Source organism: Natator depressus, chromosome 1, assembly GCF_965152275.1.
Source record: "Natator depressus isolate rNatDep1 chromosome 1, rNatDep2.hap1, whole genome shotgun sequence".
Lineage (NCBI taxonomy): Eukaryota > Metazoa > Chordata > Testudines > Cheloniidae > Natator > Natator depressus.
The window spans coordinates 210061266-210086145 of NC_134234.1; the positions used below are offsets into that span (position 1 = coordinate 210061266).

At 42.4% G+C, this 24880-nt stretch overlaps 1 protein-coding gene across 2 annotated transcripts in view; it reads right to left on the reverse strand.

Annotated features, from left to right (window-relative positions):
- Positions 1-24880, reverse strand: part of LOC141974762 (ephrin type-B receptor 5) — a 128515-nt gene that overhangs the window by 60900 nt on the left and 42735 nt on the right. For both annotated transcript variants that reach the window (XM_074934737.1, XM_074934738.1), the window contains 2 exons: positions 18203-18267; positions 16663-17359 (listed from right to left, as the gene is read on the reverse strand). In XM_074934737.1, the coding sequence (XP_074790838.1) occupies positions 16663-17359; positions 18203-18267 (762 nt within the window). The remainder of the gene's footprint in view (positions 1-16662; positions 17360-18202; positions 18268-24880) is intronic.

Below are 24880 nucleotides of genomic sequence, written 5' to 3' on the forward strand. Positions count from 1 at the left end.
GTGTCAACACCTTCCTAAAATCTTCTGGGATCTATTTATCCCACCTAGTTTAAAACCCTTCTTGTTAGGTTGGCAAATTAGTATCCTAAGATGCTCTCTCTCCTCTTCCTCAGGCAGACCCCATCCATGTCCGGCAATCCACCTTTACAGAACACCATTCTACTGTACTCATCTCACCATCCCACTACATACCATCCCACTGTGCTCCTGTGCTTGGCTACTCCTGCAGTTTCCCTATTCTGGCCTCCTTTATCCCTACCTTTATTTGCCTCAACCCTCAGAGAGAAAAGTATACACTTTTTTCCTCCTGGCTTGGAGCTAAAAGGACCTGTCTATTCTGCCTGGCAGGGTGAGTCAGCAGAATAGTTCTGTATTTGTGTCCCAGAACCTGAAAGGTTATCACACTTTCTCTCTCTCCATAGGATGTACCTGTAGTCACAAAAGGCACTTCACTGAGAACTCCCCCTCTTCTACAGCTCTGAAACATTCCTCTCTTTGGTCTACAAGGGCCCAGGTGTGTTAATGGATCTAGAGCATTGTGCAAAATTTTCTCTATTTTTCAGTCAGTCATTCAGGTAGTGATTTGAGAAATAGAAAGAAGAGGGTAGTAAGAGGTGGTATAGTGATTGGGTAGATGTTGTTTTTGTTGGCAAGTACAGTAGTATGGTGCTTTATCTGAGTAGTCTAATGTAAAAGAATATTTACATATTTGTGTTTGATTAATTCTAAAATCATTTTTGTGTATTTTAACTTGTGTACACATTCCAGGCATAAGAATTATTGATTATACCAAAATAACTAATACAAAATTAAGTTAATATGATGGTGGTGTTGTCTAGTGATCAGATTAGGGAACTGTAAATGAAATCTCCAACATTTTCTTTAAGGATATGACATTGATATGTGATAGATACACAGACAGAGTTTTTAAAAGGAAATGTGAATATTTATCCACAAAATAAATATTTTAAATAATCATGCAATGAATGACATACTATTTAGACGATTCCTGATTTAGGGCAATGATGCTATATTAATAACATGTTCTGTGATGTTAGTCCTAGCATAGTGTCTGGAGGGTCAGAGTACAAATAAGACAGCCATTTAGTGTTCCATGAATTACAGACGTTAGAAACGGAAAACGCCTATTAGATCATCCAATCCATTTCCCTGTGAAAAATGGATTTTCCCAGGACAAAATTGTTCCCTACAACTCTTTGTCTAGGTTTTGTCCAGTCTAGTTTTCAAAGCCCCTAGCAAAGGGCTTCCACCCCTTTCCTTGGAAGACAGTTTCACAGCTGCCTACATCTCACTGTCAGGAATCTTTTCCTGATATTCAGGCTATGTTTTTCCCCTTTCTTTATTTTATCCCATTATTGGTAGTTACCGCCCATGCACCATACTAAATATTCCTCTTCCTGCTTTGTGTTTAGATCCTGTAAATATTTCCATGCTGTTAGTTAGTGGTGAGGGGGCAGGGTGTTTCCCCCAATTGCTTAGCACACACGCAGAGATCGCAAACACACAGGTAGATGCTGTCATTTCCGTTACTTTTCTAAAAATGCTCAAGAAATGGTAGTTTGCCAATGATAATAGCCATGTTGTCCCCTATGATAATGTTTGAAACATTAGAAAAGCTTTCAATGATTGCAGTGTGTATGGTTTGGGCTGGTTTTGCACACCCCCTCAAGCTGTGCATTAATGATGCCTTGTTAAAGCAACCATCCATAGGCAAAAAGATCCCCAGATGCTGGAGGCTGGCTGACCATTTTAAGCATTATTTCACTACTGCCTCCAACTTTCACAGCAGCCACAAGAAAATGGCCCAGCCCATAACTCAACTAGTTTGAGATACTGCCACAAGACTAAACAAGTCACACTGTTCCTAAAATGGTAATGGGGGGAGTTTGCTTCCTCTTTATAAATCAATCATAATATCTGGAACTGAATGAAATGAGAGGGCTGAGTGTTTTAACCCAGAATATGATTATTCCTGGCTCACCAAGAACACAGCACCCGCAGACTATACTGAGCATTTTAAATAGTCAAATTTTAAACAAAAGAAGAAAAACTTCAAAAACACCACCAGTAAGGCTGTCATACTGCTCAAAGGGAAAGAGGAAAAACACTTTTGGCCCTTCATAAATCAATGTCTTGCCCTCATCTGGAATAAATACTGTGTACCATTCTGGTCATCCCATCCCCCAAAAGATATCGTAACTGCAAAAGGGTCCAGACACAGTTGGCAAAAATTATTAGATGCCTATTAGAGAGGTTTCTGTATGAGGAAATTTAAAATATTAGATCCATGTAGTATTGAGAGGAGGCAAATAAGATGGGACCTGACAAAGGAATACAAAAGAATGAATGGGACAGCAAAGGTGAACTGGGCAATTCTATTTACTGTCTCCTAATATAAGAACAAGGGGAAGTTCAATGAAATTGAAAAGCAACACATTTAAAACTGAAAGAAAAGAAAATAAATAAATACTTTTACAGGATGCATAATTAACCTGTGAAACTCCTTGCTACAAGATCTCACTGAAAGAAAGAACTTAGATTCAAAAAAGGAGTAGACAGTTCATGGAAAATATTAATATCCACAGTTACACTGGATAAAATAAAAAATATGTAAGAGACAGAAAGTGAAGTCCTGGCTCCATTAAAGCCAGTGGTAATTTTGCAATAGATTTCAATAGAGCCCTCATGATTCACAGTGTAAGTTAATCATTAACTAATGTTGTCAGAAAGACACTACGGGCCAGGTATTCAGTGGTGATGAGTCTTGCACATTCATCGGAAGCATCTCGGGCTGGCCACTGGCCCACCATACCTTCCACCTCTTCTATATTGGCTCCTTTCTGAAACCCACCCTTTCCCCCCTGCCTGCAGGACAGTAAAGCTCATGTCCCCAGAACATCTCCAATACATCGTTTACATTGTGTTTCAAAACTGAAATGACAAGGAGGAGCTGGAATTCTCCTGGTGTCAACTAGCAGTGAATATATGCTAGTTAGTTTAGGCACAAGAGCCTTACTGACCTATAGGAAAGAGGCAGGAGGGAGAAGGGAAAAGGGACATTTTAAAAAGAATTTTCCTTTCTGCAGCTTCAGCCTCATTTTCATTACTTTTTGTGCAGTGAGTTTCTTGTACATTTTAGTGTTTTACTGCTTCAGCTGAAGGGAGCAAGAAGCGGAGATGGCATCATCGTTTTTGTGAAACAGCTTGAAGATTCTGAGTGAAGGAGAGAGTGTCTCAGCAGATAGATTATAGTAGCCAGTCCGGAGTAGAGGGTTTTGCATAGTCACTCTACAGTTAAGAAATAGCTGCACAGCCATCATGCAAATCGGACTCCCACAACCTGAGTGCAGGGAATTCCTTAACTGGGGGAAAGCGTACAGTTCTGCTTCAGTAAGTACACAGCATCCCAGCACTTTGACTGGTGGAGACAATCCTATTTCCACATAACATATGGTAAAATGCTTCACTGTAAATGAGCAGGCTCAGTGCCTGTTTTGATAGTTGATTTCAAACTCATTCTCCTCCTCCCAATGGAACGTAGCTGAGATGACAGCAACAATACTTTTTGTGCCAGGGGGTTCCCTACATATCAGTATTGATCAAGCCTATATTTCCATTCTTCTGCTGGCTGTATTATAAAGAAGCCTTATTGAGGGCGCAGGAACAAACCATCCCAAAGTGCAGAAAGAATAGCAAATATGGCAGGCGACCAACTTGGCTTAACAGTGAAATCTTCGGTGAGCTTAAACCTAAAAAAGGAAGCTTACACGAAGTGGAAATTTGGACAGATGACTGGGGAGGAGTATAAAAATATTGCTTGAGCATGCAGGGGTGTAATCAGGAAGGCCAAGGCACAATTGGAGTTGCAGCTAGCAAGGGATGTGAAGGCTTTCTACAGGTATGTCAGCAACAAGAAGATGATCAGGGAAAGTGTGAGACCCTTATTGAATTAGGGAGGCAACATAGTGACAGATGATGTGGAAAAAGCTGAAGTACTCAATGCTTTTTTTGCCTCCATCTTAGAATCAAAGAATATCAGGGTAGGAAGGGACCTCAGGAGGCATCTAGTCCAACCCCCTGCTCAAAGCAGGACCAATCGCCAACTAAATCATCCTCAGACAAGGTTAGCTCCCAGACTGCTGCACTGGACAACACAGTATGGGGAGGAGGTGAGCAGCCCTCTGTGGAGAAAGAAGTGGTTCGGGACTATTTAGAAAAGCTCGATGAGCACAAGTCCATGGGGCTGGATGTGCTGCATCTGAGAGTGCTAAAGGAGTTGGCGGATGTGATTGCAGAGCCATTGGCCATTATCTTTGAAAATTTGTCATGATCGGGGGAGGTCCCAGACGATTGGAAAAAGGCAAATATAGTGCCCATCTTTAAAAAAGGGAAGAAAGAGAACCGGGGGAAACTACAGATCAGTCAGCCTCACTTCAGTCCCTGGCAAAATCATGGAGCAGGTCCTCAAGGAATCCATTCTGAAGCACTTGGAGGAGAGGAAGGTGATCAGGAACAGTCCACACGGATTCATCAAGGGCAAGTCATGCCTGACCAACCTGATTGCCTTCTATGATGAGATAACTGGCTCTGTGGATATGGGGAAAGCAGTGGACGTCATATATCTTGACTTTAGCAAAGCTTTTGATACAGTCTCCCACAGTATTCTTGCCAGCAAGTTAAAAAGGTATGGATTGGATCAATGGACTATAAATTGGATAGAAAGCTGGCTAGATTGTCAGGCTAAATGGGTAGGGATCAACAGCTCGATGTCTAGTTGGCAGCCGGTATCAAGCAGAGTGCCCCAGGGGTCGGTCCTGGGGCCACTGTTGTTCAACATCTTTATCAATGATCTAGATGATGGGATTAATTGCACCCTCAGCAAGTTCACAGATGACACTAAACTGGGGGGAGGTAGATATGCTGGAGGGTAGGGATCGGGTCCAGAGTGACCTGGACAAATTGGAGGATTGGGCCACAAGAAATCTGATGAGGTTCAAGAAGGACAAGTGCAGAGTCCTGCACTTAGGACAGAAGAATCCCATGCACCGCTGCAGGCTGGGGACCGAATGGCTAAGCAGCAGTTCTGCAGAAAAGGACCTGGGGATTACAGTGGACAAGAAGCTGGATATGAGCCAGCAGTATGCCCTTGTTGACAACAAGGCCAATGGCATATTGGGCTGTATTAGTAGGAGCATTACCAGCAGATTGAGGGAAGTGATTATTCCCCTCTATTTGGCATTGAGGCAGCCACATTGGATATTGCTTCCAGTTTTGGGTCCCCCACTACAGAAGGGATGTGGACAAATTGCAGAGAGTCCAGTGGAGGGCAATGAAAATGATTAGGGGGCTGGGGCACATGACTTATGAGGAGAGGCTGAGGGAACTTGGGTTATTTAGTCTGCAGAAGAGAAGAGTGAGGGGGGATTTGATAGCAACCTTCAACTACCTGAAGGGGGGTTCCAAAAAGGATGGAGCTAGGCTGTTCTCAGTGGCGGCAGATGACAGAACAAGGAGCAGTGAAGAGAATATCCCACTTCTATCGTGCGAAGAACTCAGTGGTCTGATGTTATATGGGACCATGCACGGTAGAAGTGAGATAGATGGTTCAAAAAAAATGGGGGGAAGGATCCATGATCATGGCTGGTACACCGTCCTTGGGCGTCTCTTCAAAATCCTTGTTTGGGTCCCAACGATGGCTTGGTCAGGCCCTGCCCTTGACCTGACGGAGGGTTGGAAGGCCTATGCCTGGAATTCCTGCCCCTACAATATTCGTATTGCCTCTGCTGCTGTACTGGCTGAGGCTTGAAAGGTGTGTAGCAGGTGTGTGAATCCCCAGAGATTTCATCATTGCCCTGGAATTCTTAAGGCCGTGAAGCCTTGAATTTATCTGATCTGAAAACAGCCCCGCACCCTCAAAGGAAAGGGTCTGATGAACTTCGGGGGAAGGGATAGCTCAGTGGTTTGAGCATTGGCCTGCTAAACCCAGGGTTGTGAGTTCAATCCTTGAGGGGGCCATTTAGGGATCTGAGGCAAAAATTGGGGATTGGTCCTGCTTTGAGCAGTGGGTTGGACTAGATGACCTCCTGAGGGCCCTTCCAACCCTGATATTCTATGATTCCGGGGGAAACCTGGATGCTTGGAGCCAAGCTGTTCTCCTCATGACCACCCCTGAGGTGATGGTGTCGGCCGAGTGGAGTGAGGGATGTCCTGGCAACTGCCTTGCCCTCCTCAAACAGAGCAGAGAGCTCAGCCTTTGACTCAGTGGGGAGTAACTCCTTATATTTTGACATGGAGTTCCATGAGTTAAAACTGGTTAGCTATCCTCAGCTGTAGATCCCCTGCAGCATAAATTTTCCTGCCGAAGAGGCCCATCTGTTTGGCCTCTTTGGCCTTGGGAGCCAGTGCCTGTTGTCCCTGAGGCTCCTTCTCATTCACCGCAGAGACTACCAGGGAGCACGAGTGTGTCTGGGAGAACAAGAATTCATAACTGTTAGAGGGGTTACAATATTTTCTTTCCACACCTCTGGCGGTGGGTGGAATGGGGCCTGGAGTCTGCCATAGAGCATTATAATTGTTGCTAATAGTCTTAATCACTAGCAACGCCACCCTGGAAGGACCCTCCGGAGTAAGAATGTCCACTACCGGGTCCTCTGACTCGATGACTTCCTCCACCTGTAGGCCCATATTATGGGCGATGCAGCGGAGTAGGTCCTGGTGAACCCTGTGGTTGATGGGTGGAGGACCTGAAGCGGACACTCCTATCACCGCCTCATCAGGCGAAGACAAAGAGGAGGCCAGTGGTGGCACAGAGTTGTCATGGCCCACCATGTGCTCAGGTTGGTCCTGGGTAGCATTAGTGTCAAGTGGTGCAACGTGGTCCAATGGGACCTGGGCAGTGGGTGGACCTGGGCCCTCTGTAGTATGTGGGGGTGGTCTGGATAGAGCCGCCTCTGTCTTACGAGGGGCGGTTCTGTCTGTAGGTGACCCTGCCTGGTGATGCCCCGACATAACGAACCTAGAAACCCTGGAGGTGTACCCTGGGCCTGATGGTAAGCCTAGGGGGTCCAGAAGGGCCATTGTGGTTGCCAGGATGAAGGAGCGTGCCTCCCGCACTTGTCCGGCCTGTGCCTACTGCGCCACGAATAGTAGGAGCTGGCCCCAGAGTCCGAGGATCCTGAGGGCGATGACCACAGCGGTGCCAAGGATCCCTGCGCCGGCGGTCGGTGCCAAGAAGAGGAAGTCAGGGATTGGTACCGCGACAACCATGTAGATGATCAGTGTCGGCTTTCCCGTGACTTAGATCGGTGCTGCAAGTCCAGTGCCGGGGAACAGCTCCTGTGGTCCGGTACCGTATCCCGGTGCCTGGTGATAGAGGGTGATTGAGACCGTTGCCGACTCCTCAGTGCCGGAGACCCCAAGCACGTGAAGTAGACTGGGAACAGTGCAGTGAATGGTGCTGGTCGGATGAGAAAGAGGGTCTCATCATTGCCAGTTTGCCTCTAGATGGCACCCGTCTAAGCGGTGCCAGAGGCTTCTCTCTAACAGCAAGGGGGTGAGGCACAGTACTTTCTATCAGCTACCTTGAAGCCTCGAAAGTATCTGAAGCGGAGAGGGGTTCCAACTCCTCCACCAAGCAGTGTCCCGCCGGAGAGGCGCTGGGTTCCGGACTCAATGGTGCTGACTGGGTCGCCAGAGTTGATGATATGCCTTGGAGCCTAAGGCAGGGTGAGGGGAGAATGACCCACTCACCAAAGCTATAGTACTAAACAATAAACCAAAAAATAAAAACACAAGAAAAGCTGTGAAGAACTAAAAATGGCTAAGGGAAGACTTGCAGGCAATCAAGCTAACGCAGTTCCAACACCGCCACGGCCGGTAAGAAGGAACTGAAGGAGGGTCGGGTCGGCATGGTCATATATTTGGCACCACTCCAGGGGCCTCCCTGGCCGACCCAACAGGTGCTGCTAAGGGAAAAAGTTTGATGACTGGGCACACTGCATGTGCACACCTGATTGGAATCGACATGAACAATCACTTGAAGAAGAACAGAGCTTTCCTTTCCTTTCCCCAAAACCTAGTCAAGAACAGCCCAATACTATCATGTTCCAGGGTAAATGTTGCAATTAGGGCTGTCAAGCGACTAAAACAAAAAAAAAATAATAAAATAATTGCGATAAACAATACCATTTATTTTAAATATTTTTGGATGTTTACTACATTTTCAAATATATTAATTTCAATTACAACACAGAATACAAAGTGTACAGTGCTCATTTTATATTACAAATATTTGCACTGTAAAAAAACCAAAACAATTGTATTTTTCAATTCCCCTCATACAAGTACTGTAGTGCAATCTCTTTACCATGAAAGTTGAACTTACAAATGTAGAATTATGTACAAAAAAAACTGCATTCAAAAATAAAACAATGTAAAACTTTAGAGCCTACAAGTCCACTCAGTTCTACTTCTTGGTCAGCCAATCACTCAGACAAACAAGGTTGGTTACAATTTGCAGGAGATAATACTGCCTTCTTCTTGTTTACAATGTCACCCGAAAGTGAGAACAGGCGTTTGCATGGCACTGTTGTAGTTGGCATTGCAAGATATTAGCATGCCAGATGTACTAAAGATTCATACATCCCTTCATGCTTCAACTGCCATTCCAGAGGATATGCTTCCATGCTGATGATGGGTTCTGTTTGATAACGATCCAAAGCAGAGTGGACTGATGCATATTCATTTTCGTCATCCGAGTCAGATGCCACCATCAGAAGGTTGATTTTCTTTTTTGGTGGTTTGGGTTCTGTAGTTTCCGCATCTGAGTGTTGCTCTTTTAAGACTTCTAAAAGCATGCTCCACACCTCGGCCCTCTCAGATTTTGGACGGCACATCAGATTCTTAAACCTTGGGTCGAGTGCTGTAGCTATTTTTAAATTCTCCTTCTTTGCGTTTTGTCAAATCTGTTGTGAAAGTGTTCTTAAAATGAACATGTGCTGGGTCATCATCCAAGACTGCCATAACATGAAATATATGCAAAATGCGGGTAAAATAGAGCAGGAGACATACAGTTCTCCCCACAAGGAGTACAGTCACAAATTTAATTGATGCATTAGTTTTTTTAACAAGCATCATCAGCATGGATGCATGTCCTCTGGAATGGTGGCTGAAGCATGAAGGGGCATACAAATGTTTAGCATATCTGGCATGTAAACACCTTGCAACGCCGGCTACAAACGTGCCATGAGAACGCCTATTCTCATTTTCAGGTGACATTGTAAAGAAGTAAGCAGCAGTATCTCCCGTCACTGTAAACAAACTCGTTTGTCTTAGCGATTGGCAGAAAAAGAAGTAGGACTGCACAGACTTGTAGGCTCTAAAGTTTTTACACTGTTTTGTTTTTGAGTGCAGTTATGTAACCAAAAAAATCTGCATTTGTAAGTTACACTTTTACGATAAAGAGATTGCACTACAGTACTTGTATGAGGTGAACTGAAAAATACTATTTCTTTTATCACTTTTACAGTGTATATTTTTTATTTCAAATATATGAAGTGAGCTCTGTGCACTTTGTGTTCTGTGTTGTAATTCAAATCAATATTGAAAATGTAGAAAAACATCCAAAATATTAATAAATTTCAATTGGTATTCTATTGTTATAAGTGCAATTAATTGTGATTAATTTTTTGAGTTAATCGCGTGAGTTAACTGTGATTAATTGACAGCCCTAGTTGTAATGAAATTTCAGTCCACAATTTCTACAGTGGCATTGAAAGGCCAGCTCTGCACCATCTGTCAGAGCCATGCATTGCTAGATCTGTCATGAAATGGTGGAAGCAGATTATCAGGATGTCAGATATGAACTAAAATCAATGAGATTACTCATGGAGTAAGGTACTACTCCATGTAAATTCAGCGGAATTGGGCTCTTTATTACCACTATTATTATGCAAGGGGTGATAGCCTCCCTGTGGTTGACATTGGAACCAACTGTCCATTATTAGCTCAATTTTTGGACCTCCGTAAAATCCTCAAAAAAGTTCTTTTCCACTGCAGGTATTGGACAGATGTTTGGCCAGAGAAAAAATTGGAGACCAAATTTGGGGTAAACTACACAAACTCTTTCAGAGATGCTGAACATCAGGTTGAGTAAATTCTTAGAATGCTTTTTTGCCACATCATCCTTCCAAAGCTGGTTGGCCTAGAAACTTCAAGTATGGTTTATGCAAAAGTTCTTGATCATAACTGTCACATGAGTCTATTTTCGAAGAACTGGGGCACATATTCTCGAAATTAAACAACTTGAAATAAAGAGATTTAGGAATGCCCGATCCCAATGAACTTCCCAAAGTCTCCCTACCACCACCCTTATGAAGCATGCCAAGGGTCTGACAGACTTTATGTATATGTCTACACTGCAAAGGAAAACCTGTGGCACCAAGTCTCAGAGCCCAGGACAACTGACTTGGGCCTACTGGGTTCAGGCTGCAGGGCTAAAAATAGTAGTGTAGATGTTCCCACTAGACTGGGGCTTAGGATCTGAAACCTGGAGTGGGTCTCAGAGCCTGGGCTCCAACTTGAGGGGGGCCATCTACACTTTTATTTTCAGCCCCACAAGCCCAAGTCAATTAACCTAGGTTCTGAGACTCAGCACTGTGGGTTTTTCTTTGCAGTGCAGACATACCTAAAAGTCCATTAGACCTTGCTGGACCAGCAATACAATAATAGATCTACATACAGTGCAGCCTAGTGTACTGAGCACCATGCACACCTGAGTTATATTCTTGCATAGTTGAGATGGGCTCAAGCCATAAAATTCAGGTCCAGATTCTGAACCTACATTCAGGCTCTTCAGATCTAGGGTTTTCATTCAGCCTATTTGAAAGAAAGGGGCCATTTCTGACATCCAGATATGGGTTCAGATTTTTAACACTCAAAGTTCAGATCCAGACCCTTTCTAATTCCCAGTTTTTGTCACACCATGTGACCGTAATAATACATTTCCCTTATAGCTCCTCCATAACATCCTTTCCTGTGAGATAGTTATCCTCATTGTACAAATAGGAAACCTTTGAATGGGGGCGGGGGGAGGGAGACGGAGAGAGAGAGACCCTGTGAAAACAATGTCTGCACACCATGCATCTTTACCACTGACAACATTGTCATGTATTTTAATAATTGGAGTGGCAGGTTCTAAGACCCTGCATATTAATGCAGAGATATTTTGCTGACTCATCACAGCCAGACCAGTGGGTCTGATTAATCTCTAACCCAGGATGTAAAAGGGGTTGATGGTCTCACTGGGAAGGGAACTAAGAGCAGGGATAAAAGGATCTCACGGGGAAAGCCTTAAGACCAATTAAATTGAGAAGGAAGCTTAGATTGTGATTTGTATTTTGTTTTGCTATTTAAGTGAACAATAAAGGCAAACTCCAGGAAGGGGGCAGGTTTGGACCATATTCAAACTGAGTACATCCTGCCTGGAACAGGATGGGGAATCTACCTGTTTACACTATGACTGTATGCACCTGCCCACTCACAACATATGAGCAACCTGTTCAAAGAGTATCACCAGCACACGGCCTCTTACGCTTCATAATGATAGAAATCCCCACCCCCATTTCATGTAAAGTCTCTATCACCTCACGTTAGCTGAGATACTCTTTACACATATGTTAGCTTTACATGGAGTGATCACAGAGCCATGTGGAGGCAATAGCTGTTCTGGTTCATTTGTTGTTTTGGAGTGTGGGGGGAGTAGGTTAAGTGTAACCTGGCTTTCAGAAATGCTACCTTAACTAAGTTTTTTGTCTGATAAATAACAAACAAATCTCAATACTCATTGCATGCATCATTATATCCCTTGCAGTTATAAATCATTTTTAATCAAAGAATGCAATATATAAAGCTAATGCATCTTTATTAAAAGAGATTATTAGATTGATAACAAATTGTTGCTAATACTAGGAGATACTTTATTCATTTTTTAAATCTAGTCCATCCCAATGAAGCATTACACCTGATTCAGCAGAATTGAATACAAATTACATATATATTTTTAAAAATATTCTTCTAGCTTTTTTTACAATATTAATGTTACCACGTGCAGTTGTAAACAAGTGACCAGTCACTTTAAAGCCACTTTTTTTTCCTGACCTGTGTGGACCCAGGTTCAGAGTACAGTGATGGACTTGAGCCAAGTATTTGTTTCAGCAAGGGCTAACTGGTTAATGTATAACTGCAAAAGTGGATAGGACAGGGTTTTGGGAGGAAAACTATTTCCATTTAGGAAGACACAAATACAAAGACACAGAACTAGGTCAGGCCACACCAATAATAGAGTAAAAACAGTCTCAGCCTAGAGCCCACAAATTTTTGTGGTACAAAGTTCTTCCATTATCCTTGATCTTTTAGAAATGCTATAGATGTATAAATACTATAAATAATACAACTTCCCCTCAGGAAACTCATTCTTTCCATCTCTGAAACATCCACTCAGGGCGGCTCTATTTTTTCCCCTCTATATTTGCCAGACTCTGCACCCACTGAAGTCAATGGCAAAGCTTCTGTTGCTTTCAATGGGGCAGGTTCAATCTCTGAAGGAATAAAAGGAAGTAAAAGTCAGTTGGTCTTTTCTAGGGCAGCCATCAAGTAGACAAGTTTATCTTTTCTATTTAAGAGGAGAAATAGGACTCACTTTGGGGCAAAGTGCATACCAAAAGTGCAGGAAAACTTGAAGAAAACAATACAGCATCAAGAAAAGTATATGAACTTCAAAAATCCAATCAGAAATATGACAAAGGATGACAGTGATAGAAACCTCCACCAGTGTAGAAAAGTATGGCCAAAATGCAGACACTATGTCTTAGACAACTTTCCCAAATGAGATTATGGAAGTAGTCTGGTTGTCTTCAAAGGAAAGCAAGGGAAGAGAAAATGCGTAACCATAAACTAGGGAAAAGGGCAAAAGTGCAGACAAAATAAGCAAGCCTTCTGCTTTCAATATGCTTCAAGGAGATTAAAAACAGAAAATATTTTAACTCTACCTTATCTTTAAAGAAAGCACATACTTGCTTATTAGAAACTCTGTTAATTTTGAAATGAGTTCAAACTGTGAAGCTATCATTAACACTACTACTGTCACTATTGGCCTTCAGAAATGTGTATGAGCATGTTTTAAGAGTATTGCACAAGGTACCTATTTGTCTTGATGCTATCACCCAGGGAAATGTTTAATTGAAAGCTAAATGAAGGTATGCGTGTTTTATTTAATGTACTCCTTCAGGACTGGTTTGGTACATCATTAGTGTACACATTCAAACTGAACTGCAATAGACTGGGCAGTGGAGCTTTCACAGGACCTGTCACTTCAGGTGTTTAAGCAACGAGAAGTAAAAGCCAGATTTACTTGAACTTAAATGGAAGTGATTGTTAACAAAGACCTTTGGAGGGGAATAATTTGGGAAATCTTAGGAGACTTCATAATTGCTTAAGATAAAGCATGTAGGAATGGAGGAGGAAAGCTCTTAAAAAAGGAAGCTGGAAGTAAAACCTAAAGGGGTTGTGCATAATTTAGGAAACCCTTAATCCTCTGCATGTAGTTTTTTTAGATAAATACAAATAATTTGTTTGATAAACTACGTCAGCCAAATCATTCCATTTCAAGAAAATCACATGCTTTTCCAGCACAGCCGGTAGCATTTGAACTCCCTATTAAGTGCAAGCACTCTGGCTTAAGAAATACATGTCTCATTTGAATATATGGGTCAAGATAGTCAAAAGTGGATGCCTAAAATTGGGCTTCTAAGTCCATAGTCCACCTAAATAAGTGGTTTGATGTTCAAAAAGGGAGAGCACCCAACAGTTTCAATGAGACTGTTGGTGCTGACTACTTTTGAAAATCAGGACCCTTGCTAGTTACCTAAATATGGTTTTAGGAGTCAAACTTTGGTCACCCGTTTTTGAAAACCATTGTATAGACAACATTTTACGTAAAGGCTATCTAAAGCATGTTTTCACATTTTTTTTAAAAAGGTAAAAAAATTCCCAGGATGGGAGGCTGACCTTTAAGATACATTTAATGTTGTAAATAAATTCCAGTTTAATTAGTGAACTTAGAACATTGATGCATCTGAAGAAGTGGTTTTTTACCCACGAAAGCTTATGCCCAAATAAATCTGTTAGTCTTTAAGGCGCCACCAGACTCCTTGTTGTTTTTATCAGAACATTGTAATTACTTGAAAACCACAAAATACTTGGAAGCCTAGAAATTCAAAGTGAGGGCTCCACAAAATCTTAGCTCTGACTATGTAATATGTCTCATCTTTTAGCTAATCCCTAATAATTGCCTTACACTTAACAAGCATACCTCATACACACTTCCAGTATTGCCTTTTCAGCTACCATGATGTAAAAACAGAAAAGATATTGAAGAAGAGCTAGTGGGATACCCTCAGTACTGGAGTAACTTGATTTTGATTCTGATTCATATTGGAAATACCATATTACCTAGAAATGTATCACCCATTATGGGGTATATACAGTACAGATCTAGATGCCAGCTTCACATCACTGCTTATGTCTTCACTGCAGAGTTAACCCAGGCTCTCACATGGATTTTAGTCCAACTCACAAAGCCATCCACACACAAAAACCTCTGAGCCGGGTTTGGAGGTGCTTTGAATCCGAGTTAGCTGGCCTGGCTGTGGGTATAGATTAGAGCCCGAGTTCTGCTTTAACTCAAGCTAACCCATCCACTTTGCAGTGTAGATGGAGGCTACCTAACTCAAATCCTGACAGTCCTCCAATGCTTTCCCCCCCAAATACCCTATTCTGGGAGCGAGACACTGTAGAAACTCAGAACAAAAAGATAGTCCCTGTCTCCAGAAGCTTGTTAAGAACCTACTCCTTTCTCCTGCACCAGAAGTCACCTACCAGTTTATATACACTGAGAAGATGTTTAAACCCCATAATCCAGGCAGCCTGCTCCATTTCTACACAGCATTTGAACAGCAATGCCATCTGGGAGTTCCTTCTCTCAGCCTGTTGCCAGTTGGCCAGAGGCTGACACTAAGGTTCTGGTGGATATCTGGTGTGAGGTCACTAAACAGCATGATTTGAGGAGATGTACCCAAAATCAACATGTCTACAAGAACATCTCCAAGAACCTGGCAGAGGAGAGGATTTGCTGGATGGGAAACAGGTGAAGAATCAAAAATCTGAAAGGTGCATGCCACAAGGCAAAAGATGCCAATGATAGCAACGCACTGGAGCCCACTGTCAGGTAGATGGACTTTTGAGATTGGACAGTTATTCCTACTGCTCAACTGGGGACAGAGGGACTGGAGGAACCAGGCCAGACCTTCCTGCACTTCAGTTATTGCTGACGGTGAAAAAGACAGACATTTTAACACTTTAGCTTGAAGTTAGCGGGTCTGATCAAGCTGAATGTGTTAAACTTTGTCTACATTGGTGTTAAGTGGAGATTTCACTAGAGTTTAGCTAGCTTGACTGAGTTAACTGCGTTGCAAAAAGCAGTTTTCCACGTCGAGACAAGCCCTGAGTCAGCCAGAAAGCCTTCCAGCAAAAACAGGAAAGATGGGACTTGGCACTTGTTTCTAAGGTGAAAAACAAGTAGGAGAAATAGGCCTCCACTTTTCAATCCATTTTAAAACAACATGAAACAAAAAGTCAGAGCAATTTTTTTTCCTTTGCAGGTCACCTGCACTATGAATTTCCCAACTGTCAAACTTTGTTTTTGATTTTTCAATTTAACTTTATTACATTTATGACAATATTTTGATAAGGTTGTGACAACATTTTGATAAGGTTGTGACTTAATTGATATGCATCTAAAATCTTAACCGCACCCTCGATCAATTCACATAATGCATGTACAAGGTGATATAAATAAGGTTCTTTAAAAACCTCATGCCGTTTTTCACTGGGCATTGAACGCAGGAATCTTAACCCCAATGTCCTGGCCAATTTCTTATTTGGGTAGATTACATTCTGACTGTGTACAATTGCCCCTGCAGTTGAAACTAAATAATACATTACTCTTATTTTTTGCATTGACCTAAACTGCTGTGTTGTGTTGCTATGTGCTGAGGTGGCTGCATGTCAGTGCTGGATGGAGCATAGTAGGAATCTACATTGTATATAAACCACTTAAGAAGCAGTTTAGTCTAAGGGACTGAGCACAGGGTTAAGAGTCAGGAAATCTTAAACTCAGTGTGGAATGTGGATGCTCAGGACTGCCCAGGTTTAGGCCCAATCTGAGTCTTGTGTGAATTGAGGATGAAGTAGGGGTTGAGTCCAATTCCTAGTGGGCGGCTGATCTTTTCACACCAATCATCATCATTGCTGGCACTATATGCTGGCAGCCTCAGCAGAGAAGCTGAGCCCTGAATGGGCCATGGAGGCTCAAACCCCCCCTCTTTGGCCCTAGAAGTGGTCCCTCTAAGTCAGGGCTGAGACTCACTGATTGTGAAGAGGTTGCTGTTATGCCTGCTCTGGGGTGGGGAGAGGATTTGCTCTCCAGGGGTCTCATTCTGGCACCTTTCAACAACTGCTCTCTGTGGCTTAGAAACCCAATAGGGAAAGGTATAGGTAGTGTGGGGGAAGGAGGTAGTCTCTCACCTTTGCAGGCTCCTTCGTCGTTAGCGGGTTGGTAGCCAGGCCTGCAGGTGCACCTCCCAATGGCCACCATCCACTCGCCTTCCCCATTGCAGTGCAGCCTGACACCAGAGGACCCTGCCGTTCTTGCCTCCTCTGCGTCTGCCACACAGGTCCCCACCGCCTCCACCAGCGAGGTCCTCTCCCCACCGGCAAAGGTCTCAGGGAAGGAGGCAAACCCCCTCACCACAGCTGGGCACTTGTAGAAGAAGACTTGTACAGCCACCAGTGACATGCAGGCCCCTGAGTCCTGGAAAGCCAGGTAGAAGCCACGCTGGGTGAGCGGCCCAAAGCTGCGCACCTTGACATTCATCTTCACCACCTTCCCAGTGCTGTCCACCTGTGAGAAGCTTTCGTCAGCTGCAATGGTATCCACTTTGGTCCAGGGCCCCTCACGCCATTCAGGCAGATCCTGCGTAGCCATGTCGGTTTCTGCCTGGTAGTAATAGAGGGTGAAGGTCTCCTTGCAGGAAGAAGCCACGGTCCGCATGCTGGCACAGTCACGCACTGAGAAGCGGAGACGGACATGGACTCGGTGGGCCCCACACCGCTCTATGAAGTGAGTGCGCAGCCAGTTATTTTGGCCTGGCTCAGCCACATTGCAGACCTCAAAGGTTCGGATCAAGAGCTTCTTGTCGTCCAGGACACTCACCTCGTCCCACTGTAACGAATGGGCAGTAGAGAGAGGTGGAAAGTTGTTAGAGGGGTTTCAGACATGTGGCAAATCTGGGATATAATGATCTCTGGACTCTGGATCACAGGGACCAGGACTCAATACCTCTACAAGAGGCTCCTTCTATCTGAGCTTTCTACTTGCCTCTTGGGCAAACAGTGCTGGGGCCCCACACTGGGACTTGGGCTGATGCCTGATGCTAAAAGCACTCAGAGCAAGGACTGCTGCACTGTTAGAGGGGCTTCCCTGCAGTGGATGTGTTAAACTAAAGTTCAGTTCAACCCTCTGTTGGGCAGGGAGTACCCCAGGCCGGCACTGCTGGAGAATACTAGGGGGAAATGGGATACTGCTGTGCAATGTTAGCATCCTAAATGCCACGGCGACAACTCTGTTTGCCCTTGCCTTTCCCATCTTAAGACAGAGAAGACACACACAAAAGAGAGAGAGACAGAGTCAGCGCAAAACAGAGACAGAGCATCCTTTGGAGAAGGTGTTAAACACAGCCCCCTTGCACCTAGCTCTGACTCAGCTGGGCTGTCCCTGTGGAAGCTGAAGATTTCATAAGTACTTCTGAACAGGGAAAAACACCAAGAGAGCTGGAAATGAACCTAACATTGTAGCTCTAGTATCCCACTCTCTCAGTTACATGCTTCTAATGCCTTTGCCTGTGTGGTCCAGTATCTGAGTCAGCACAATGTAAAGCACTTTGGATACTCCACATGCAAGAAAACTGGAAAAGAAACCTATTCTGCTCCAACCCCACCTTCCCCGATGGCTGTGTAAGCCCTCCCACAGGTGGTGCAGGAAGAAAGAGGGTCAGGGAGCACTTACCCCATCAGGAGGGTGGGTGGTCCAGCCGATTTCCGAGGTCTCTCCTGTTGTATCCAGAAGTATTTCTGTTTTTTAAAAAAAAAATATATAGTCTTTTGTGCTTTTCCAAGCATCAGCTGCTCAAACTCAATATGTTCCCTACAAGACTCCTTCCTGCATCTCATCCCCTGGAGGGAATATACTGTATTCCCAGCCCCACATACCTCACTCGCAGAGAGATCTGTGTTCTGAGATAATGCCTGGCCTCATCCAGGAGTCAGAATTCGGTTCCCAGCTTTCCCCTATGATCTAGGGAAAGGTCTACAATTCAGTGACTCAATGGATGATCTCTGGGATTCAGCTTGATCCAGTGGTTAAGGCACCAGATGGAAAGGCTGTGTTTTAATCCTAGCTCCACCAATTGCCACTGTTAAATGATTTTGGACAAGTCTCTTACAACCTATTGACTTTCCCAGGAGTCCAGTATACTCAGCACCTCCAAGGATCAAGCCCTATCCAAGCAACCATTCTACATTTCTTTCCTGAGAAATTTTAGCCCTGGTGGAAGATGCCAGACTTCATTACCCTTGGAGATTGAAGTCCTCTATTTAGGTCCAAAGCAGTACAGCACTGGCTACAGTAGCACAAGCTACACACACAAATATCCCCCATCAATGTACCTCATTTCTGAGACCAGTAAGAAAGGAGAAGGGTGGAAGGTCAGTGTATGGAATTTACACATGCTGGTATTTTTTGCGAGCCAACAGCACTCTGAAGTCCTGGAATTTAAAATTCCATTTGCTTGTTTGTTACTGTTTCTCTTTCATTTTGTTTTCTATAAAAATTAGGAAATACCATTTAAAACAACTTTGTGAAAAGAATATTAAAGGTGAGCGTGTCCCAAGACTTTATAGAGGGGGCGAGCCCAAGGAGGACACAACAGCAGTATCAAGAGAGTGCAGGGATTTCTCCCTTTGTATGCTTTTAGGGATGCACATCACACCAAAGGAGGCAGGGAGGAGGCAGGGCCACATCTCTCCTCCATGAGGCACAATACTTCCCTAAGCCATCTCTGAGGTGCTGTAACTCTGCACCACACCATAGTCATCAGTGCCTGAATGGCACAATCTGGCACTGGGGTGGCACTTTGACATCTCTTTGCTTCACCAGCACGTTCCCGGGGCATGGCTTCATTCTGATGGAATAACCAATGGGTTTATTTTTTGATGAACAAAGAACATTTTCTAAATCAGGTTTGAGTCATTCCCTCTGCTTAAGTGTACCCAAACGCAGAGCATGAAAATCTGAGAAGAAAGAAAGGCCTTGTTCAGCTGCCTGGGCCCCGGGCTGCTGGCAGACAGTATATTCCCCAGATGGCTTCTCTCCAGCGACCCAGGTAATCTTTATCGAGCGCATGGATATTTCACGGACTAATGGATACATGGAGCCTGGAGCTGACAGGGCTCTCCCTCCAATGGTGAATATTTAAAAAAAGACAAGATGCATCAGAAACAGACAAGACTGTGCATGCACGGCACACGTGGGGGAACATGGCCCTCCAATGCAAAGGTATGCAACAAGAGTGCAGGACATTTACAAGCACAGTGCTGTTTCCCCTCCTCTTCCCCACTCTCAATGTCTGCATGTCCTGGATCAGATCAATGGTCCCATCTAATCCTGCGTCCCTGCCACATTTAGTCAGACTAGTGGCCTACCTCATCCAGGATCCTGCCTTCCACCAACACAGATCACACCACTGTTCTGTTTAGTCCAGTACCCCAGCATGGAGGGAAAGTAGATCCTGCTAGGAATCCAGCCTCCCGCCATGTTAGATCAGACCAACAATCTATCTAGTGCAATATCCTACCTAATGTAGTATCCATACCAGATCACATCACTTGATCCTTTTAGTCCTGTACCCCACCTCTGGCAGGGGACAACACCGAATATTTTAGCAGAAGACAAAAGTTCCTCATACAACCTCCAGTCAACTGCGCAACATTCTATACTGCGTTAACATCCCTCCTTGATCCATGAAGCAATCTTAAGTCTTATAAGATTTGATTATCTTGTTATCCTTACTGTTATTTTAGCGCTCACATACAAAAAATTATTGATCATAAACCTGTCCGCTCTCCCTTCTTCCTCCCCCCAAATCCAGCTACAGTATTGATCTCCATGACTTTCCACAGCAGTGAATTCCACTGGTTAATGATACTCTGCCTAAGATGCATTCCCTCGACTATTCTTTCATTCTAACTTGACTACTCATTCATTTCATAGTCACCCCTTGTTCTCAAATTATGGGGCAAGATAAAAAGGAAAGGAGATAAAGAGGAATTTCCATTCTCTCCTTCTTTATTCTGAATATATTGACAAACTAAGAACTGTTCAAATTGGGAAGATTTTTAAGGGATTACTTCAAATTTACCAAAGATTTTGGCCAGGAATTTCCTTACATTTTTACAAAACATTTAAGAATTGCTTAGTGACAGGATTCCCTGCGGAGCTCACAGGAACGGTCCATGTTGCTCATCAATCTGTTTCACCCCCTCACCATATGGCTTCCTATGTCTCCCAGATAGGAGCTTCCATCGCCTCCCCCCTTTCATTAGGGTCCCTGATTCTCCCATCATCATGTAGGGAGGGGCATATAAAGTGGATTTAGTAAATTTATTTGGGAAACAGTAAAAATGCTGCTAGGTGGACCTTATTTCCTCTCAATACCTCATGTTGCTCATTTCCTCCTATACTCTCCTCTTTGCACACTCCCTCCAGCAATGCCCCTCTGCCATATACATGGGACAAATCAGACAGTCTCTACGCAAACGAATAATGGACACAAATCAGACAAAGAATTGTAACATTCAAAAACCTGTAGGAGAGCACTTCAATCTCCTTGGACACTTAACAGCCTTAAAACTGGCAATTCTTCAACAAAAAAAATTTCAAAAACACAGACTTCAGTGAGAAACTGAAGAACTGGAATTAATTTGCAAACCTGACACCATCAAATTAGGCCTGGGAATGGCTGGGTCACTACAAAAAATTTTCCCTCTGTTGATATTCACCCCTTCTTGTCTACTGTTGGGAATGGGCCACATCCACCCTAATTGAACTGGCCTCGTTAGCACTGATCCCCCCCCCCCCACTCGGTAAGGCAACTCCCACCTTTTCATGTGCTGTGTATTTATACCTGCCTACTGTATTTTCCACTCCATGCATCTGATGAAGTGGGTTATAGCCCACGAAAGCTTATGCCCAAATAAATCTGTTAGTCTCTAAGGTGCCACAAGGACTCCTCATTGGTTTTTACTCCCTCCTACATAGTTCCCTGCCCTCCCCCCCTCGATCTTTCCCCCTCTCACTCTCCCAAAACTAGCCCCATCCCTTGCCCATCATGGCTTCCTGTAGACCCCTCCCACAAAACCCCAAATTAGAAAAATAATTATACCCACAAACCCCAAAATTCTGGTCAAAGGCACCAATCCTTGCCAAAGCCAACATATTAAAACAAATGGGGAGTTCCTAGACCTAGTCACTTTGGAGTCATGACAAGCCAAATAAGGAAACTAAAATATAAGAAACTACATTCACACCACATTATGGTCACCCAGCAAATGGATCAGAATTCAGGATATACCAGTGTGAAACATGTGCCGCCTTAAAACTGCCTCTTTCAAAACATTCTCAAGTAATCTACATATCATAGAGTTGTTTCAGCAGCCTTAGATACACCTGTGTTGCATCTTTTAATTTTATTTTCATTATGAAATGCTACCTTTAATTTCATTCTCTTCATTATCCAGCATATCTTTTGAGAGCTGCCGAGTAGCTAAAACTCCCATTGCCTTCTGGAAACCCACAGCCCTCAGGATTCAACACTTACACATTTTACATGTTGAGCTCTCTTCTCTTCAGGATAGCAATTTTAATAATTCTCTCAGCAGGAATATACTACACATTCAACAGGATTTTTTAGTTCCCCTCATACAGACAGATATACCTCTGAGCAGTAATTTATTACTGTAGGATCTTGCAATCTGTTGCCTCACAGAAATAAGTTTATAGAACAGCATTAACACTGTGCAATTTTATGATTTCTTGTTTACAACATCTCATAGCAGGGGAACTAATTTGTATTTTTCAGGTGACCTATATTCAAACTGTCATAATAAAAAGTTAAAATATTGCTTTTTCTGGCTATTGGCTGTCTTTTTTTTTTTTTTTTTTTTTACACTTTTTTTATTTAGGTGGCAATAAGAAAAATTATGGTAAAAAAAATACACAGATACCACAGTCCAGCTTTAACCAGTTTAGAAATACGTCCAGTTCTGGAAAATAGTGTGGCGCAGTGAAATAAGACAGATTGTAGTGACTGAATCGTACGTCCTAATAGTAGTAGCTATTTTTTAAAAGAATGACTAAAAAACACAAAGTATAGGGCAATGGTATAGGAGAGAACATATCATATAAGAGAGGGGGTTCTAAATTGACCAAATGAGACTTGGGAGGTTGGATTTCTTGTTGGACATGCCTTCCTTAAAATGCTGCAAATTTTTTCTTTAATGAGTGAGAATCTCTGTACCCATATTCTACTTATGTTACTGATATGAAAGTTACTGGGACAGATTTAACATATATTTAGCTAATTCCAAGCAGTTAAGGTAATTAAGCAGAGGGTATACCGATGTGAAATTCTAAATGCTGATTTTTAATACAGAAATTGCTAATGTTAAGGAGTATTCTTTTCTCAGAACATGAGACCTCCATTCAAGGGTTCTGCTAGCTTCTGTCAAGGATGTCAGGATCGCCAAATGGCCTGAGATTATGAAATTTGCACAAACTGTAAATCAGCAGAGACCTGGAGCCTTGGACAGTGATAATCCTTTTTTCTAGGGTGGATAAAAATAGATAATTTAAAAACACACAAATATATTATTTAAATACTATTTTGTTATTTAAATTAAATACATTTTTATTTTTTTAAATAAATCCAATTAAAATTATATTTGAAATTATCACAACCTATATTAAGGTCTAATTTTACTGTAATCTATTCAAATCGTTTACATTCAATAAAAATAACATTCAAGCACTACATGTTTGTTGCTGAAATTTTAAAGAAAGCCATACCACTGAAGAAGTGAAGTCACTGGCTAAGCACCAGGAACCAAAGTTTGTTGAATTGATAAACCAGCTTTTGATAGTAGTTGTCTCTTTTGCAGGTGCAGAGAGAATATTTTCCTCATTTCATTTCCAACTAGTTCAGTTCAAATGACTATTTCATTCAAAGTTGAGAAACCAATTGGGAGTTGAAAAAGCAGGACAGGCTATTTTCCCCTTCGATGCTATGAATTGAAGCAATGTGTGACAGGATGAGATCTACTAGTTCTAAAATCTTGTTGGACATGGTGACCAGTAACAATCAGTTCAATTCACTAACTATAGATAATTTTTTTTAAAATACACTTCCCTTTTTCTTATGTATCCACCACATTGAAGATTTTTTTCTATTAGTTATGTAAAACTAAAATTCTTTTTTTGTTAATTTTTAATTAAATTCCAAGTTCCATCCAAATACAGCTTAACATTAAATATTAGTAAAAAAAAACCAACTAGAATACAATACATCATTAACCATTTTCTAATATAATACAAAAATGTAAATATTAAAAATCTGAATATGTTAAGCTATGTAACTGCTTCAATGAATGTATACTGAATAGTGAACCCTCGGATTAGCAAAAAAAGTACCGAATTTAGCAAGTGTAAAGGGTACATTTAGTTGCAAATCAACATCTTTTAATAGTTGACAAATGAGAATCAACCTTTTTCAGGAAAATAGCTAAAAAGTACAAATGCAAACAAGATTAAAATAGATTATGCAAACCAAGATTTCCTGCTTGCTGATTTAAATCATGATTAAAGTGAGTAATTTAAATCGCTTGGATTTAAATCAATCCACCCTGCTTTTTTCCCTTTCTTTGTTGTTGCGGTTGTTTTGGTTTTTTAAAAGCTTTCAAATTGGGGAATTTCAGTGTAAAAAAAATAATCCCTATGTTAGTGTCAGGTTGTACACAGTTAATGAGTCAGAAAAGGAAAGTCAAGAAAGTTAAGACTAAATGCCCAACTTTACTCCACATATGCATTGTGATCATCTAATCATATGATCACCTATTATTCCTGTAGTAATACAGTGTTAAATATTTTCTTCTACAACTGAAAGGCTGATCCTGGCAACATTTGCTACTGAGTCAAGCACTTCCTCTTCTGCATAGTCCTACTACAGTCAGGCTGCCCTTTAGGGCATATAAAAGTGGCCTGACATTTTTTTCCTGCCTGTTTTTTGCCTTCGAAATATCAGGAGTGTCAGCTCTGGTTTTCCTTGGTTTTGCTGGAGCATCTGTTAGGGAGTGTAAACAGTGCATAATGTAAGCACTCACTCTTCATTTGATCAGTCAGGGGTGTTGAACTTTTAATACAAGCTTCTCTTCTCCAAAATGTTCATTAGTCAATGAAGTTAAATAGATGTTTACCAAAACAAAAAGGCTCCTAAAGTTTTAAACAGCCCCACTAAAATCTGTTCCCCTTTCAACTGTTCAGCCTCCACACTTTTGCCTCTTGTGATGTCATCATTTTACTAGTTCTTTACTCTTTATTGAGTCTTCCAGCTTAGACAGGACCCAAATTTCTAAT